We start from the raw sequence: 18,302 nt of genomic DNA, 5'->3' as shown, positions 1-18,302 counted from the left end.
GCTGCGGTGGGTCGGAGCTCCCTCCCTCCCCCGGGGCAAAGGGGTTTCAGGGCAAGAGTGGGATGGGGCAAGGACGCAGACCCGGTATCGATGGCCGTGCGGGGGTGGGCCTGGATGTGGGTCCGGAGCAGGACGTGGGTCTGGCCTTAGGTTGGGCCTGGGTGTAGGCCTGGGGCAAGGCTCGGGCATCCGCTTAGGCCAAGTCCCAACCTTCAGCATGGTTGTGCCAGGGCTTGGCCGTCAGCCTGGGGCTGGGGCCTGAACTCAGCCCTGGCTCTGGGCAAGGAGCTGCTCAAGGGCTGGTCTTTGGGCCTGGGCTGAGGCCCAGCGTTAGGGCTGATTGTGGATAAGGGCCCAAGGCGAGAATCTGGCTCTGGGTTGTGGTGCGTGAGCCAGGCCTGGGCCCAAGTCCCTGGCATCACCTCGAAATCACCACCCTCCCTCAGAGCTAGACCTCAACCATGCCAGGACTAGCCCAGACAGCCCCAATGTGGCTCCCACAGCCATCCATCCTGCCCCAGCGACCCCATCTGACACCCCCTGTGCTACCCACAAGTCTCCTGCGCTTTCCTCCCCCCACCCATCTCATTGAGCCCCATCTTTTTGCTTCTCAGTCAGTTTAATGCCCAATTTCACCCCCAAAGGAGAAGCCTGAGAGTCTCCAAAGGGGTTTTGAGGTCCCCAGAGCCATGTGCAAGTGAGTAAAAACACCTTGAAAATACTTAGCCTTGCCGCTGGAGAGATTGATTTAAAGCCGATGCTGGGTGAAAGTTGCTGGGGGGTCGTACAGGTGTTGGGGGGGGGGGGGTAGGGTGGTGGACTGGAGGCAAACTGGGCCAAACTGGGGCTAAATGTTTCCCATCCCACCCCAAAGCACCCAAATTTTGACCTGTTTAATGACCCGCTAGTAGGACTGGGGGGAGCCTGCCTACCCCGACACAAGATGGGGTCTGTCTGAATCCCTTCCCCTGTTCCCAGTTTGGGGTGGTTTCCCACTCCCTAATTCCCAGTTTGGGTGCTTCTCCCCTTCCCCCTTCCCGGTTTGGGTGCTTCCCCCCCCCATTCCCAGTTTGTGTGGTTCCCCCCAGCCAGTCCCCTTTTGCCATTTTTTGGGGGGAGGGCTATTCCCCTCCCCCATTCCCAGTTTGGGGGCAATTTCCAATTCCGCCTTCCCAGTTTGCAGGTTTATTTCCCTCCCCTATTCACAGTTTGGGGGGTGCACACAGGTCCTCTCCCCAATTCCCAGTTTGAGGAGGGGTTTCCTCTCTTCCATTCCCAGTTTGGGAAGGGGTTCCCCCTCCCCCACTCCCAGTTTGGGGGTGGGTGGGGTGTCCCTGTTCAGCCCCTCCTCCTCTGTTCCCAGTTTTGGAGCCTCTCTCCCAGTTTGGGGGCTCCCTTCCTGTCCCCCATTCCCAGCCCGTGGAGGGGGATGGGGTGTCCTCCCCACCCCACCGTGGGTGCCCAGTGGGGCCTCTCGGGTGTCCCCAGGGCCTGTGTCGCCCGTGGGTGTCCCCACCCCGCACAAATGGGGATGTGGCACCCAACTGGGAGCTACTGGGGGAGGATGGGGGACACCTATGGGTGCTGAGCCACCACATCACCTCCCACCCTGGGGTGGGGACGTCTACGTGGGTGTCCTCGGCACGGTGACACCCCTCCTAGGTGTCCCCAGGGTGGTGACACGTCCCAGGGAGGGGGACATCCCTCCTGGGTGTCCCTGGGGTGCTGGCACCCACGTGGGGTGGGGACACCCACGACAGGGCCCTGGTACCGACCCCGATGGGGGGGCGGGGCCCCCCCCAGTACCGCCCCTCCGGTACCGCCCGTCCCCCCAACCCGCCGTGTGTGTGTGTGTGTGTGTGTGTGTGTGTGTCCGTCCGTCCGTCCCCAGTGCCGCCCTCGGCTCCCCCCGGTCCCTCCACGGTCGTGTGTCCCCCCCCCTCTGTGCCTTCCGCCCCCCCGCCCCCCCCCCCCCCATTCCCTTTTTTGCCGCTGCCGCCAGCTCGGCCCGACTCGGGGCCGGGCCCGCTCGAGGTACTGGGAGCGGGGCGGGGCGGGGCGGGGGGGATACTGGGAGCACTGGGGAGGGACTGGGAGCGCTGGGGAGGGACTGGGAGTGCTAAAGTGGGATTGGGAATACTGGGGAGGCTGGGGGGTAGACACTGGGGGTCACTGGGAGTGCTGGGGGCCAGAACTGGGAGCACTGAGGAGGGACTGGGAGTGGTAAGGGGGTACTGGGAGTGCTAAGGGGGGGACTGGGAGGCTGGGGGGGTAGACGCTGGGCGTCACTGGGGGTGGTGGGGGGCAGAACTGGGAGCGCTGGGGAGGGACTGGGAGCACTGGGGAGGGACTGGGAGTGCTAAGGGGGGACTGGGAATACTGGGGAGGCTGGGGGGTAGACACTGGGCGTCACTGGGAGCACTGGGGAGGGACTGGGAGTGCTAAGGGGGGGACTGGGAGGCTGGGGCGGTAGGCACTGGGCATCACTGGGAGTCCTGGGGGGCAGAACTGGGAGCACTGGGGAGGGACTGGGAGTGCTAAGGGGGGACTGGGAGGACTAGGGAGGCTGGGGAGGTGAACACTGGAGGGCACCAAGATGTTACTGGGTGTGTTGGGGGGGTACTGGGAGTGCTGGGAGGCAGAACTGGGAGCACTGGGAAGGGACTGGGAGTGCTGGGAGGGGACTGGGATTGCTGTGGGCAAGAACTGGGAGCACTGAGGAGGCCAGCAAGGGGGTTACTGGGAGCACTGCAGGAGGGTTGCTGGGAGCACTAGAGCCCCGGGACAGAGTTACTGGGAGCACTGGGAAGGTCGACTGGAGGAAAGCAGAAGTGCTGGGGGTTACTGGGAACACTGGGGGGAGTCACAGGAAGCACTGGGAGTTACTGGGAGCACTGCAGGGTGGTGATCCTGGGAGAACACGGAGGTTTACTGGCAGCAACTGTGAGGGCACTGGGGGTTACTGGGAGCACTGGCTGAAGGTGATGTCCCCACAGGCGCCATGTTCCTGGCTGAGGACCCCTGGGGGCTGGTGGCCCTGGGACAGCGTCCCCCCCGTGTCCCCCCTGGTGAGCACCCCGTGTCCCCCCCGGGTCCCCTCCTGTGTCCCCCCAGGTCCCTCAGTGTCCCCTGGGTCCCCCCATGTCCCCTGCAGGTCCTCGGATCCCCTTTGGTGTCCCCCCCTTGTCCCTCGGTGTCCCCCATGTCCCTCAGGGATCCCCCTTGTGTCCCCGCCACCTCCCTGTGGGTCCCCAGGTCCCTCCACATGCCCTGGTGTCCCCTTGTGTCCCCACCGTGTCCCCCGTGCGTCCTTGGGTCTCTCAAAGTCCCTTCATGTCCCCGTATGTCCTCACGTCCCCGCCGTGTCTCTCCCCAGATCCCCCGTGTGTCCCCCTCATGTCACGCCAGGTGTCCCCCCACACCCCCCTGTGACTCCGTGTGTCCCTCCATGTCCCCGTGCGTCACACCACGTGTCCCCTCACATTGCGCCGTGTCCTCTGTGTCCCCGTGTATCTTCCCCATGTTCCTCCATGTGTCCCCCTTCTCACACCACGTGTCCCCCCACGTCACTTCAAATGTCCCCCATGTTCCTTCATGTGTGTCCCCGTGTCACTCCAAACGTCCCCTGTCTCTCTTCAAATGTCCCCCATGTTCCTTCATGTGTGTCCCCATGTCACTCCAAATGTCCCCCGTCTCTCTTCAGATGTCCCCCATGTTCCTTCATGTGTGTCTCCGTGTCACTCCAAATGTCCCCCGTCTCTCTCCACCTGTCCCCATGTCACACCACGTGTCCCTCCACATCCCCATGTCACTCCGAATGTCCCCCATGTCACACCATGTGTCCCCCCATGTCCCCATCTCACTCCGAATGTCCCCCATGTCACCCTGCACGTGTCCCAGTGTCACTTGGAATGTCCTCATCTCCGTGTGTCCCCTGTGTCCCTCCGTCTGTCCCCATGTCACATCGCGTTCCCCACATCACATTGTGTGTCCCTCTGCGTGTCCCCGTGTCATGATGCGTGTCCATGTGTCCCCCACGTCACACTGTGTCCCTCCGTGTCCCCCATGTCCCTCTGTGTGCCCCTCTGCATGTCCCCCATGTCGCACGGTGTGTCACACCACGTGTCCCCCACGTCACACCACGTGTCCCCTTGTCCCTCCACGTCCCCCCATCACACCACGTCCCCTGCGTTACACCATGTGTCCCTCGATGTGTCCCCCACGTCACACTGTGTGTCCCTCCGTGTGCCCCTCTGCATGTCCCCCACATCATACAGTGTGTTCCTCCACATGTCCCCCATGTCCCTCTGCATGTCCCCCACATCACATCACGTCCCCCATGTCACACTGTCTGTCCCTCCCTGTGTCCCCCATGTCCCTCCATGTGTCCCTATGCATGTCCCCCATGTCACACCATGTGTCCCCTTGTCCCTCCATGTCCCGCACATCACACCGCATCCACCACGTTACACCATGTGTCCCTCCACGTGTCCCCCACGTCACACCGCGTGTCCCCACAGCCCGTCCCCCCCTCACCCTCCCCTCTCTCCACAGCTCCCGGCCCTGCCAACCCTCCGCAACCACCTCCACTGCTGATGCCACACACCCGCGACGCCACCGACGCCGCCTGCCACCAGCGTGGCGTCCCCACGTCCCCGCCGGCGCCAGAGGGCCACCGCTGCGGCGACTGCGGTAAGACCTTCGGCGCCCGCTCCCGGCTGGCGGTGCACCGGCGGGTGCACACCGGCGAGCGACCCTTCGCCTGCACCCACTGCGGCAAACGCTTCAGCCAGAGCTCGGCGCTTGGCCTTCACCGGCGCCTGCACACCGGCGAGCGGCCCCACACCTGCGCTGACTGCGGCAAAGCCTTTGCCGTGCCCTCACACCTAGCAGTGCATCGGCGGGTGCACACCGGCGAGCGACCCTTCGCCTGCACCCACTGCGGCAAACGCTTCAGCCAGAGCTCAGCGCTGGCTCTGCACTGGCGTGGTCACACTGGCGAGCGGCCCCACGCCTGCGCCGAGTGCGGCAAAGCCTTCGCCGTTGCTTCTCACCTGGCCGCTCACTGCCGCATCCACACCGGGGAGAAGCCCTTCCCCTGCCCGCGCTGCGGCAAGCGTTTCCGCCAACGCTCCGGCCTCGTCACCCACCAGCGGGGACACAAGTAGCCCTTGGGGACACCGAAACGGGTGCTGTGTGTCACCGAATCCACTGCCAGGAACCCCAAAGGACCCCAAAACACAGATATCGGGAATCCCCTTCACTCTGCCTGTCGCCATGGGGACCTTGGGAAGCCACCACCAGCGCTCTGGCCTCGTCACACGCACGTGGGGACATAAGTAGCCCTTGGGGACACCGAAACAGGTGCCGGTTGTCACCAAATCCACCGCCAGGAACCCCAAAGGACCCCAAAACACGGACATTGGGAATCCCCTTCGCTGTGCTTGTCACCACGGGGACCTCAGGCAGCCAGCACCAGTGCTCTGGCCTCGGCACACGCACGTGGGGACACGTGTCATCTTGGGGAACCCCCGAATTCAGCTCTGGACCCCTCGCTCCGGCTCTCGACCCCCTCTTCTGTCTCCCCAAATTCAGCTCTGGACACCCCCCTGCAGCCTCAGGGACCTGGAGACACCCCCCCCTGCTTCCCATCCTCTTAACTCTGCCCCTCGGGGCCCCCCACAGCCCTTGGGGGACAGAGGGGTGAGGCCCCAAAATGGCGCAAAAACCTGTCGAAATGGGGTAAACGTCCCGCACCCCAAAATATACGCAGGGCCCCGCCCGGGCTGGAAGGAGTCGGGGCAAGGCGGCGCGGAGGGGGTTAACACCATGGAGTCGCGGTCCTCCGAACGGTGCGGAGCGGCCCCTAGCGGTTCCCGAGCGCTTCCGGGGACGCGGGGCAGAGGCGGCTCTGCGGCTGTTAGGTGAGGGGGTAGGGGGGGGTACCCCGGGGAAAAACACCCCGGGAACGGCCCGGAGCCCCCTCTGCACCCCCCTACTGCTGCCCCTCTCCCTCTAAGTCCTGCCCCCCACCCGCCGGGTGCCCCCACCCCCCCGGTGCCCGTCTCACGTCCTGTGCCCCCTCCCCCCAGTGAGCCCTCGATGCCGCCCCGGTGCCCCCCCCCGCCCCCCCCCTTTTTGGGGCTCCCCCCTTCCTGGTACAGAGGTCCCTCACGCCCCCCCCTTCACCTTCGGTGCACCCCCATAGTCAGTGCCCCCCCCCCCAATCCCCCTTGTCCCACCTCCACCTCTGCCCACCCACCCCACCCCCCCCAGGACCCCTCCCGGTTGCCCCCCCCAAGCCCATCCAGCGCTCCCCCAGTCTCTCCAGCCCTAGCCCCATTCCCACTCTGGATGCCTGGGTCCTCTTTTAGGGGAGGTGGGTGCTGACACCCCCCCAAATGTCCCCCCACCCACCCTGTGTCTCCCCACAGACCATGGAGCAGCCAGAAGAGCCACCCGACGCCTGGGATGTGGATGGGGGGACGGTACCCGGCACCCACGGAGGTAAGCCCAGCTGGGGAGGGGGTATGGGGGGGGGGGTACCACAAAGCATGATGGGACAGTGGAGGGGTCGAACACTGATCAAAGCAGGACCATCTCATCCAGGTTCCTCATGGCTCCTCCCAGTGAAGTCTGAGAACCTTCAAGGATGGAGCCCCACCACATCCCTGGGTCTCTTCCCCAGCTCTGTCCCACCAGGGTGGGGGGGACACATGGGACCTCTGAGGGGTCCTTGCTCTAACCTGGGTCCATCCCTGACCTCCATGTTTCTCCTGGCCATCTCCAAATGAGATATGGGTCTGAGAGGGCACCATATGGCTTGGGAAGTAATTTGGGAGATCCAGCAGGGGGGTCATTGAGGGAGATCGAGGGGTGATTTGGGAGATCAAGGGGTGATTTGGGAGCTCAGGGGCGATTTGGGCATTCCAGGGATCAGTTTGGGATGCTGGGGGCAATTAAGCTCAGGGGAGGCAATTAGGGATCCCCATGGCGATGCCCATCTCCATGTCCCCACAGGCACCGTGAAGTCCCCAGAGATGGATGCCCCCGAGAGCCCGGTGACGTCACCACTGCTGCCCCCATCACCCAGCCTGGCCTGGCCCTGGGGGCTGCCCCCCACGCCCCCCCCGAATACCCAGAAACCCTACAAGTGCACTGAGTGCGGCAAGGCCTTTGGGCAGAGCTCGCACCTGATGCGGCATTTGGGCACCCACACCGGCGAGAAGCCCTACAAGTGCGGTGCCTGCGCCAAGAGCTTCACCCAGAACTCCAACCTTCTGCAGCACCAGCGCACCCACACCGGCGAGAAACCCTACGAGTGCAGTGCCTGCGGCAAACGTTTCGGCTGGAGCTCCAACCTCAGCCAACACCGCCGTCTCCACAGCGGCCAGAAGCCCTTCCAGTGCAGCCAGTGCGGCAAATGCTTCGGTGAGAGCGCCCGTCTGCTCGAGCACCAGCGCACCCACACCGGTGAGAAGCCCTACCGCTGCCCCGACTGCCCCAAGACCTTCAGCCGTGGCTCCCACCTCGCTCGCCACCGCCGCCTCCACGCAGCTGAACGGGGGCCCGGTCCGGCCCTGGCAATGCACCAGGGGCTCTGAGGGGCTCCCCAAGGAGAGAGGAGGAGGTGGTGGAGCAGATGATGGTGCTTCTGTGGTGACTGACCATGGGGATGTGGTTTGACCTGCTGATGCCCATCGTCAACAGAAAGATTGATGGAGGATCCATAACATGGTCAATGGCTGCTACAGCCCTTCTGTGGTGGCCATGGGGACGTGGTTTGTCCCTGTTGGCACCCATCGTCAATACAAAGACTTCAAGAAGATCCGTGATGTGGTCAGTGGTTATTACAGCTGTTCTGTGATGGCCACGTGCCCGTGGGTTGGCCCTGTCGGCACCCATCGTCAACATAAAGACTTAAGTAGGAGCCATGATGTGGCCAGTGGCTGCTACAACCCTTCCATGGTGGCCACGGGGATGTAATTTGGCCCCACTGGTGCTCATTGTGAAAGTAAAGCGTTGGGGAGGACCCATGATGAGGCCAGTGACTCTGTGGTCCTTCTGTGGTGGCCATGGGGACATGGTTTGGCTCCATCAATGCCCATTGTTGGCTTGTGGGGAACCCATGTAGGTAAAAAGCCACGGGACTGGGGACAAACGTGGACACAAAGACTTGGGGAGGACTCATGACGTGGCTGACGGCTACCGCAGCCCTTCTGTGGTAGCCACGGAGACGTGGTTTGGCCCTTTTGGTGCCCATCACCAATGCAAAGACTTGGGAAGTGTCCATGACGCAGCCAGTGGCTACTACAGCCCTTCTGTGGTGGCCACAGAGACTGGTGCCTATTGTCAACACAAAGATTTGGGAAGGGCCCATGATGTGGCCAACAGGCATGTGGTTTTGCCCCACTGGTGCCTCCCATTGGCTCATGGAGAAGCCATGTGGGCAAAAAGAGGTGGCATTGGGCCTGAAGGTGGACACAAAGACTCGGGGAGAACCCATGACATGGCCCAGTGGCTACTACAGCTTGTCTGTGGTGGCTGCAGGGATGCAGTTTGGTCCCATTGACACCCATCATCATCACAAAGACTTGGGGAGGTCACATGATGTGGCCAATGGCTACCGTGGCCCTTCCATGGTGGCCACGTGCCCGTGGTTGACATCCACCATTCAGGAAGTGAGATGTCATGTGGGCAAGCAGTGGGGAGGGGAGGGGAATTTTTAGGGAAAAAAATTGCAATAACAGCACTAAAACGGTCCTTAAAACCCGCGTGTTGATTTTCACCACCCGCCGGCTCCACCAAATCTGTTTAACCGCCCCCACCACCGCGGTTTGGGGGGATGGAAACCACGTCGCTGGGAGGGGACGAGCGGGATGGACCCCACCTCCCTCCGTCCGTCCATCTAGGGCATCAAGTCCACGGCTGGGGTGGGCTCAAAGTCCTCCAGGTTTCACCCTGGGGTGCTCAGACAGGCCCGGGGGCTTGTCCACAGGCACAGGGGAGCCCCAAAGCCCACCTCCGAGGCAGTTCAGGGGTGACAGACCCCCCCGGGGCACCCTCACGCCGTGTGAGTGGGGCCAGCACCCGCAGCCTCGGCGCCTGGCCACGTTGCCAGCGCAGCTTCAGGTGGCGGCGGCCCCGGCGGTGGCCCCGGCGGTGGCACGGGGTGGGTGGCAGCGGCGTGGCGCTCGAGGAGGGTACGGTGGGAGAAACCCTTGGTGCAGAGGCGGCACTGGAAGCGCTCGGGGCGGTGGGTGCGCATGTGGACATTGAGGGAGCTCTTCTGGGTGAAGCGTTTGCAGCAGACGCCGCACTGGAAGGCGCGGACGCCCGTGTGGGTCACCATGTGCTTCAGCAGGTAGTCACGGAGTGAGAAGGAGCGCCAACAGATGGAGCACTGGTGGGGCTTCTCGCCTACAGAGAGACAACCGTGGGTCAACTTGGATCAATATGGGTCAACACAGATCGATACGAGTCAACACGGATCAAGGTGGGTCAACATGGATCAACACGGAGCAACAGAGGTTGACAGAGGTCAACATGGGTCAACATGGATCAATACAGGTCAACGTGGAGCAACACGCAGCAACACAGGTTGACAGGGTCAACATGGAGCAACAGAAGTTAATGGGTCAGCATGGGTCAACACATGTCAATGTGGATCAACATGGGTCAACATGAGTCAACATGGATCAACATAAGTCAATGGATCAACATGGGTCAACATGAGTCAACATAGATCGGCACAAGTCAATGGATCAACATGGGTCAAAAGGGAGTGATGTGCATTAATGAGGGTCAACACAGTTCAACATGGATGAACACAGGTCATCGTGGGTCAACACAGGTAACGTGGAGCAACATAGGTCAATACAGCTCAAGGTGGGTCAAGAGATCCACAGGTGAACATGGATAACATGGGTCAACACAGGTCAACATGGGTCAGCAGATCAACGTGGGTAAACACAGATCAACACAGGTCAACATGGTTTCACAGGTGAACATGGATCCACACAGGTCAGCACAGGTCAACATGCGTCAACAGATCAACACAGGTTGACATGGAGCAACATAGAGCAACATGGGTCACCGGATTAACAAAGCAACACGGATCAACATGCGTCAACACAGATTGCCATGGGTCAACACTGATCAACACGGGTCAAAATGGGTCAACACAGGTCAACATGGGTGAACACAGATCAACACTGGATCAACATGGGTCAACATAGAATGACATGGGACAGCATAGATCAAAACAGGTCTACGAGGGTCAAAATGGAGCACCACAGAGTGACATGGGTCAACATAGATCAGCAGGGGTCAATGTGGATCAACACAGGTCAACATGGGTCAACATTGGTCAGCACAGGTCAACACAGGTTAGCACCAATCAACATGGGTCAACACAGGTCTACATGGGTCAAAATGGAGCAACAGAGTGACATGGGTCAACATAGATCAACATGGGTCACCGGATTAAGAAAGCAACACAGATCAACATGCATCCACACAGGTTGGCATGGGTCAACGCTGACCAACACGGGTCAAAATGGGTCAACACAGGTCAACACTGGATCAACATGGGTCAACATAGATTGACATAGGTCGACATAGATTGACACGGGTCAACATGGATCAACACAGGTCTACATGGGTCAAAATGGAGCAACAGAGAGTGACATGGGCCAACATAGATCAGCAGGGGTCAATGTGGATCAACACAGATCAACATGGATCAACGCTAGATCAACACGTGTCACCACAGACTGACGTGGATCACCACAGAGTGACATGGGTCAACACTGACCAACGTGGAGCGACGCACATCAACGTGGATCAACACGGAGCAACGTGTGTCAACATGGATTGACGTGGAGTGACAACGGGTCAACGTGGGTCCCCGTTACATCCCCGTCCCCATCCCTCCACGCCCCCCCCCCACCAACGTCACCATCCCCATCCCAATGTCCCCATCCCCCCACCTCCCGCACTGCACCGTCCTTGTCCCCGCAACGTCCCCCCACCCTTCCACATCCCCACCTCTCCCTCACCGTCCCCATTGCGTCCCCCCACACGGAACCTGCTCCGGCCCCGCGGTCCCCTGGGGAGCCCCATGTCATGTCCCGTGTCCCCCCCCCGCCCCGTCTGTCCCCACCGTGTCCCCCCTGCCGTGTCCCCTCACCGGAGTGGATGAACATGTGTTTGGTGTAGTTCTTCCGGGAGCTAAAGGTCTTCTGGCAGTGGCCGCACTGGTAGGAGGGCTCGGGACAGCGTGAGGGGCCGGGCTGGGCCACCTCGGGGGTCGGGGGGACACCCCCACCGCTTAGCCCCGCTTCTGCGCCCCCCTCGTAGAGCGGCGGTGGCGGTGGCGGCGCAAAACCAAAACCGTTGCCACCCGGTGCCGCCTTGGCCCCAAACGCCGGCGCCCGGCCCGGCGCCTCCAGGCTGCAATCGGGCCCAAACTTGCCCCCATCCTCGCCGGGCCAGGGAGGGAGGAAAGCGTCGGCGAAGACCTCGGGAGCACCGAAAAACGGGGTCTCCTCGGCGGTGAAGGGCGGCGGGGCGAAACCTTCCTCACCGGTGCTGGCGGCGCCTCCCCCTTCCTCCTCCTCCTCTTCCTCCTCCTTCACCGGCAACTGGAGCCGCAGCGGTTGCCGCTGCTTACGGCTGTGGCAGCTGGGCGCCGGCTCGCTCGGACCGAATCGAACGTCGGGTTCTGACGGTACCGGCGGTACCGGCAGCGGTTTGTGACGGGGATCGGTGGGCGGCGGGAGGGGTTCGGGGCGGGGCGGGCGGGCGGGGGGCAACGCCTTGGGACCGCGGCTCTGGGAGATGATTTGGGTGCACTCGTCGATGACCGTCTTGATCTGGAGGATGGAGGCGGCGGTGAGGATCTGCAGAGCTTCCGACTGGGCCACCACCAAGCAACCGCTGTACATGAACTCTACCAGTTGCCGTACGGCTCCGCTGGGGACAACGGGTGGCACCTCGATGGCCGAGTGACCCAAGAGGAGCTTGTCGTGGAAGAAGGGGCTACCGGCAGCCAAGACGCAGCGGTGGGCTCGTAGGGTGGCCTCGCGGATACGAACCGTCACGTCGCAGAAGTGGCCGCCCAAACGTTGGCCGTTGAGGGTCTCCAGCAGCGAACGGCTGAAGTTCTGGAGATGGATGTAGTGGACGGCCTCCGCCATGGCGGCGGGGATGGGCGCCGGCGGGGACCGGGGTCGTCGGTGAGGTCTGGAGATAACCTGAGGGAAGAGCAACCGGGTTTGGGGACACGCGATGGGATGTCACCGTGGGCTGGGGACATCGACGTGGTGTGGAGATGCCACCAGGGCATCACCGAGGGTTGGGGACACCTGATGTGACGTCACCACGGGCCAGTGACATCAACGTGGTGTGGAGATGCCACCAAGACGTCACCGGTGGCTGGGGACACCCTAAGGGATGTCACCATGGGCTGGTGACATCAACGTGGTGCAGAGATGCCACCAGGGCGTCACCAAGGGTTGGGGACACCTGATGTGATGTCAGCACGGGCTGGTGACATCACCATGCTACGTGTTGCCACCAGGGCATCACCGAGGGTTGGGGACACCTGATGTGATGTCACCATGGGCCGGTGACATCACCATGCTACGTGTTGCCACCAGGGCATCACCGAGGGTTGGGGACACCTGATGTGATGTCACCATGGGCCGGTGACATCACCATGCTACGTGTTGCCACCAGGGCATCACCAAGGGTTGGGGACACACGACGTGACGTCACCACGGGCCGGTGACATCACCGCGGTGCGGAGATGCCGCCAGGACGTCGCCGGTGGCCCAGGGGACACCTCGCGGGACGTCACCGGGTGCTGGGGGCCGCTCTGATGACGTCACGGGGGCTCGGGGAGACACCTTTCCAGGGGGTCCCCGGGAGCGCGGGGACACCCCGCGGGACGTCACCGGGGGGGGTGTGGCGACCCCCTGGGGACATCCCCCACCCCTCCCCCACCCCAAAAAGGGACCCCGGCGGGGCGGGGCGGGGGCGGGGCCGCACTCACCTCCGCGCCCGCCGGAACCGCCGCCGGCCCCGACACCCGGAAGCGCCTCCGCCGCCGCTTCCGGTAGCCCCCTTCCCCCCCCTCCGCCTCCGTCTTTCTTTCTCGCACGCGTCACTTCCGGAGGGGCGGCCAAGAGAGGAAGTGAGCCGGGATCATAGAGAGGGACGCGGGCGCGGTCCTCCTGCCGCCCCCCCCCCCGCACCATAGAGACGGGGGCGGGAGAGGCCACGCCCCTCGCGGGGACCCGTAGGGGGGGGGGCGCGGGGTGGCCGCGGGGCCGCGGTCACCTATGGATCCCTATAGGGACCCCCGTAGGGTTGGGATCCCCCGTAGACCCCCATAGGGACCCCCGTAGTGTACCAAAGCCTATAGATGCCCATAGGGACCCCCATAGGATTGGGGTCCCCTATAGACCCCCATAGGGACCCCCGTAGTGTACAAATGCCTATAGGGACCCCCATAGGGTTGGGATCCCCTGTAGACCCCCTAGGGACCCCTGTAGGGTTGGGATCCCCTATAGACCCCATAGGGACCACCGTAGTGTACAAATGCCTATAGGGAGCCCTGTAGGGTTGGGATCCCCTGTACACCCCCATAAGGACCCCCGTAGTGTACAAATGCCTATAGATGCCCTTAGGGACCCTCTTAGGATTAGGATCCGCTATGGACCCCATAGGGACCGCTGTAGGGTTGGGATCCCCTATTGACCCCCACAGGGACCCCCATAGTGTACCAATGCCTATAGATGACCATAGGGACCCCCATAGGATTGGGATCCCCTATAGACCCCCATACGGACTGCCTGTAGGGTTGGGATCCCCTATAGACACCGTAGGGACCCCCATAGGATTAGGATCCCCTATAGACCCCACAGGGACCCCTGTAGGTTTGGGTTCCCCTATACACCCCATAGGGACCCCTGTAGGTTTGGGATCCCTATAGAACCCCATAGGGACCCCCATAGTGAACCAATGCCTATAGGGACCCATAGTGCTGTGATCCCCTATAGACCCCCATAGGGACCTCTGTAGGGTTGGGATCCCCTATAGACCCTGTAGGGACCCCCATAGGGTTGGGATCCCCTATAGACCCCGTAGGGACTCTTGTAGCGTTGAGATCCCCTATAGACCCCCATAAGGAACCCCATAGTGTACAAATGCCTATAGATGCCCATAGGGACCCCTGTAGGATTGCAATCCCTTGTGGACCTCCATAGGGATCCCCTGTAGACCCCATAGGGACCCCCATAGGATTAGGTTCCTCTATAGACCCCCATAGGGACCCCTGTAGTGTACAAATGCCTATAGATGCGCATAGGGACCCCCATAGGATTGTGATCCCCTGTGGACCTCTTCAGGGACCGGCATAGTGTATGAATGCCTATAGGGACCCATAGGGACGCTCGTAGGGCTGGGATCCCTATAGACGCCCATCAGGACCGCCACTGGGCTGCGGTCCCCTATAGACCTGCATCAGGACCCCTGTTGGGCTTCAGTCCCCTTTGTCTAAAGGTCCCATAGGGACCACCATATGGCTGCAGACCCCTATAGACCCTCGTAGGAACCCCCATAGGTTCTGAAGCCCTGTGGACCGCCATAGGGACCCCCATAGGACTGAGATCCCCTATAGAGCTCTGTAGCTCTCAGTAGGGCCGGGATCCACCATAGACTCCCATAGGTACCCGTTAAGGCTGCAGTGCCCTATAGACTCCCATAGGGCCGTGATCCTCTGTAGACCACCAGCAAGACTTTCGTAGGGTCACAGTCCTCTATAGACCCCCAGAGGGGTCTCCACAGGGGCTGGGATCCCCTAAGACCCCTATAGATCCTAGGTGCCTTATAGATCCCTATGGGGTTCCCCATAGGTCTGGGGGAGTCCCATAGAGATCCCTGTAGAGCCTTGTCCTCCTATAGACCTATATAGGGGCCTTCAGGCCTTATAGACAACCCCCACCCCCCAAACTATCCCCCGTAGGGCCTGGATCCCCCCTATAGACCCCTATACAGCTGTGATTCCCTCTAGAACCCTACAGATCCTGGATGACTTATAGATCCCCGTAGGGATCTCTATAGGGCCCAGATGCCCTGTAGATCCCCATAGGGATCCCCAGAGGGCCTGGACCCTCTGTAGAGCCTCGATCACTTATAGATCCCTATGTTGATCCATATAGACCCCCATAGGGCCCGGATCCCCCATAGATCCCCACAGGGATCCCCATAGGGCCTGGATCCCCTATAGACCCCCCCTGGGGACCCCCACAGGATCCAGAGGACCTATACATGCCCATAGGGATCACCAGGGGGCCGTGATTCCCCAGAGATCTCCACAGGGATCCCCATAAGGTCTGTGCTCCCTATAGATTGCGTAGGAATGATCTGGGGATCCTTATAGGAATCCTTATAGGGCCAGGATCCCCTGTAGACAGCCCCCCCCCCCCCCCCCAGGGATCCCTATAGGGCTAGCATCCTCTATAGACCCCTATAGGGATCTCTGTGGGCTCAGGGATCCCCTATAGACCCCATAGGGCCAAACTGGCCCAGCCCCTATGGCCCCTATAGCACCCCATAGGGGCAGCTGGTCTGCTGGTGATGTCACAGCCTGTTGGGAATGTGGTGGTGCCCCTCCTGGCCTGCCCCGATGGTCACTTCACGGCCTGCGTCCGGCAGCGACATCACTTCCTCATCTAGTGATGACCTCACTGCTTGGGCTGGGCCTGTCACACATCCTGGTGAGTTGATGATGTCATTTCCTGGGCCCTGGGTGACATCAGAGATGGGTCCAGGTCAGGCATAATCCTCCTGCTCTATGAGGGATGTCACTTCTTGCCCACTGGTGATGTCACTACCTGGCCCTGGCGTGGCGTGGCTTCTCATGTTGACTCCTTTCTGTCTCTGACATCATTCGTTGCCCTGTAGTGACATCACAGCTGTGCCAGAGCCCCGCCCGCCGCAATCCAGTGGCTGTTTCATGTGATGGGGTGGTGTTGGCTGATGAGGACCCATGTTGACCCGTGTCTGTCCGTGTTGACCCATGTTTGCTGACCCACGTTGGCCAATGTTGATTCATGTTGGCCCATGTCAGTCCGTGCTGACCCATGTTTGGTCACCCATGGTGACTTGTGTTGGCCAATGTTGATTCATGTTGGCCCATGTCAGTCTGTGTTGACCCATGTTTGGTGACCATGGTGACCCATGGTGACCGGCGTTGACCAATGTTCATTCATGTTGGCCCGTGTCAGTCTGTGTTGACCCATGTTTGGTGACCATGGTGACCCATGGTGACCGGCGTTGACCACTGTTCATTCATGTTGGCCTGTGTCAGTCTGTGTTGACCCATGTTTGGCGAGCCATGTGTTGACCCACATTGATCCATGTTGATCTACGCTGACCCGTGTCACTTTGTGTTGCTCCATTTTGACCCGTGTTGCCCCGTGTTGACCCATACACGCCTGCGCTGATCTACGTTGACCTCTGTCACTCCGTGTTGATGCCTGTCAATCTGTGTTGGCCCATGTTGATGCAGTCTTGAACCTTGTTGACCCATGTTTGTTGACCTGTATTGAACCATGTTGATCCGTGTTGACCCCTTGTCATAAATTGCGACCACAAGGGATCATAATCCAATTAAAATTTTATTAATTATAGCAAGTAGAATATGAGCAAATACAGCGCTGGACGGCAGGGGAGTCTGCGCTCCACCAACTGCCGTACTGAGCAGTTCAAACAGTCCCTTTTTATACATCTTTATTTCCGTGTTGTGAAGTAGTGGAGATACTCTGCGCATGTTTCAGTTGTTGTTGGGGGGTCGTTGTCTGTCTCTTTGAGGCCGAAGTAAGAAGTCTTTCTCCTTTGTCTCATAGTTAATCCCTTACTCATATGTCCTTATATGGAGTTGTCTGTCCTGTTTCTGTAGGTTCCTGGATACCTGGCGGTTATCTTGCATAATGGTAAACGATTGTGGTTATCTTATCTTATCTTACACAGGTGGTGTCTGGTAGCTACTTGCATGAGCGATTTCCTGACCTTTACATTGAGCTTAACATAAATCTTAATAACAATACCCTATAGTCCATAGTTTCTCACACCCCTGTTGACTCCTGTTGACCCATGTTGCTCTGTACTGATCCATGTTGACCCATGCTGATCCATGTTGACCCATGTCACTCTGTGGTGCTCCATTTTGAGTCATGTAGACCTGTGTTGATCCATGTTGACCCGTGTCAATCTATGTCGACCTGTGTCAATTTATGTTGACCCATGTTGATCCAGTGTTGACCTGTGTCCACCCATCCTGACCTGCGTTGACCCATTTTGACCCGTGTTGATCAGTGTTGACCCATGCCAATCTGTGTTGACGCATGTTGATCCGTGTTGCTTTCTTAATCCAGTGACCCATGTTGATCTATGTTGATCTATGTTGGCCCATGTCACTCTCTGTTGCTCCATTTTGACCCATGTAGACCTGTGTTGATCCATGTTGACCCATGTCAATCTATGTCAACCCATGTCAACCTATGTTGACCCATGTTGATCCAGTGTTGACCTGTGTTCACCCATGCTGACCTGTGTTGACCCATTTTGACCCCTGTTGATTGGTGTTGACCCATGCCAATCTGTGTTGATGCATGTTGATCCGTGTTGCTTTCTTAATCCGGTGACCCATGTTGATCTATGTTGACCCATGTCACTCTGTTGCTCCATTTTGACCCATGTAGACCTGTGTTGACCCATGTTGATTGGTGCTAACCTGTGTTGACCTGCGTTGACCCGCGTCACCCCATATTTCTCCATTTTGACCCACGCTGACATCACTCTATACAGATTACCACAGGGACGGCCATTTGTATGACATGGCGGCGTTGGTCAGTTGTAGAAACCCTGCAGTGACATCACTGCTGTGCCCTCCCCTCCCTGCGACGCCGTACCCAGCACTGTGACATCACAGCTGCTCCCACAGCCTCACCTGTCCCCCCATCCCCTCCCTGCCTGGCCTTTCCCTCTATATGGCATCACAGCTGGTGCCATGACATCACCTACGATGGTATGACATCATCATGGCATTTCAGGGAATATCCCAACACCTTCTTCGGGGGGACCTAGGGAGGTGCCCAGCCGCCCGGTTCCCCTCCGGCAAGGGCGGGTGGTTATGCCTGAAGGTTGGAACTGGTGGAGCCGAACTGATCTCCCCGGAAATCTGGGTGCCCATCTGGGTGCCCTGGGGGGTGGGCGGGTTCTGGGCCCCGTGG

General features: G+C 60.3%; 3 protein-coding genes and 1 long non-coding RNA gene across 5 annotated transcripts; 2 read left to right on the top strand and 2 right to left on the bottom strand.

The window, feature by feature from the left end:
* Positions 1-16: 16 nt before the first annotated feature.
* Positions 17-8,737, top strand: LOC126035028 (zinc finger protein 239-like). Its single transcript, XM_049793121.1, has 5 exons — positions 17-697; positions 2,997-3,068; positions 4,555-5,164; positions 5,702-5,708; positions 7,143-8,737. The coding sequence occupies exons 2-5, from the start codon at positions 3,002-3,004 to the stop codon at positions 7,602-7,604; spliced, it is 1,146 nt and encodes a 381-aa protein (XP_049649078.1). The 5' UTR covers positions 17-697; positions 2,997-3,001; the 3' UTR covers positions 7,605-8,737.
* A 26-nt stretch (positions 8,738-8,763) lies between these two features.
* ZBTB45 (zinc finger and BTB domain containing 45) lies at positions 8,764-13,401 on the bottom strand. 2 transcript variants are annotated; one of them, XM_049792962.1, is made up of 4 exons: positions 13,058-13,401; positions 11,958-12,257; positions 11,192-11,876; positions 8,764-9,420 (listed from the first exon to the last, which is right to left on the bottom strand). In XM_049792962.1, exons 2-4 carry the CDS (start codon positions 12,198-12,200, stop codon positions 9,065-9,067), a joined length of 1,284 nt encoding a protein of 427 aa, XP_049648919.1. In that variant the 5' UTR covers positions 12,201-12,257; positions 13,058-13,401; the 3' UTR covers positions 8,764-9,064. The 2 variants fall into 2 exon arrangements, with proteins under 2 accessions (XP_049648919.1, XP_049648918.1); XM_049792961.1 differs by having other exon boundaries at positions 8,766-9,420; positions 11,192-12,257; positions 13,058-13,400.
* On the top strand, positions 9,393-10,943 carry LOC126035018 (glutamine-rich protein 2-like). The gene is made up of 3 exons (XM_049793107.1): positions 9,393-10,187; positions 10,349-10,418; positions 10,654-10,943. Exons 1-3 carry the CDS (start codon positions 10,088-10,090, stop codon positions 10,877-10,879), a joined length of 396 nt encoding a protein of 131 aa, XP_049649064.1. The 5' UTR covers positions 9,393-10,087; the 3' UTR covers positions 10,880-10,943.
* Positions 13,402-17,145: 3,744 nt separating the features above from the next.
* On the bottom strand, positions 17,146-17,936 carry LOC126035033 (uncharacterized). The gene is made up of 3 exons (XR_007504819.1): positions 17,804-17,936; positions 17,600-17,745; positions 17,146-17,332 (listed from the first exon to the last, which is right to left on the bottom strand). It is a non-coding gene; the product is annotated as an uncharacterized LOC126035033 (long non-coding RNA).
* Positions 17,937-18,302: the final 366 nt, after the last annotated feature.

Source organism: Accipiter gentilis, chromosome 36 (assembly GCF_929443795.1).
Source record: "Accipiter gentilis chromosome 36, bAccGen1.1, whole genome shotgun sequence".
Taxonomy (NCBI): Eukaryota; Metazoa; Chordata; class Aves; order Accipitriformes; family Accipitridae; genus Astur; species Astur gentilis.
The sequence above is the reverse complement of the archived record's forward strand: the minus strand, read 5'-3'. Positions and strand labels throughout refer to the sequence as shown.

What these genes read in the sequence shown, in the direction of transcription:
- LOC126035028 (XM_049793121.1), top strand. Translation starts at nt 3,002, where the DNA reads ATGTTCCTGGCTGAGGACCCCTGGGGGCTGGTGGCCCTGGGACAGCGT. An exon ending in TCCCCCCCGTGTCCCCCCTG is followed by an intron (nt 3,069 to 4,554) that starts GTGAGCACCCCG and finishes CTCTCTCCACAG; the next exon opens with CTCCCGGCCCTGCCAACCCT.
- LOC126035018 (XM_049793107.1), top strand. Translation starts at nt 10,088, where the DNA reads ATGGGTCACCGGATTAACAAAGCAACACGGATCAACATGCGTCAACAC. An exon ending in GTCAAAATGGGTCAACACAG is followed by an intron (nt 10,188 to 10,348) that starts GTCAACATGGGT and finishes GGATCAACACAG; the next exon opens with GTCAACATGGGTCAACATTG. An exon ending in ATCAACATGGGTCAACACAG is followed by an intron (nt 10,419 to 10,653) that starts GTCTACATGGGT and finishes GGATCAACACAG; the next exon opens with GTCTACATGGGTCAAAATGG.
- ZBTB45 (XM_049792961.1), bottom strand. Translation starts at nt 12,200, where the DNA reads ATGGCGGAGGCCGTCCACTACATCCATCTCCAGAACTTCAGCCGTTCG. An exon ending in ACACATGTTCATCCACTCCG is followed by an intron (nt 9,421 to 11,191) that starts GTGAGGGGACAC and finishes GTCTCTCTGTAG; the next exon opens with GCGAGAAGCCCCACCAGTGC.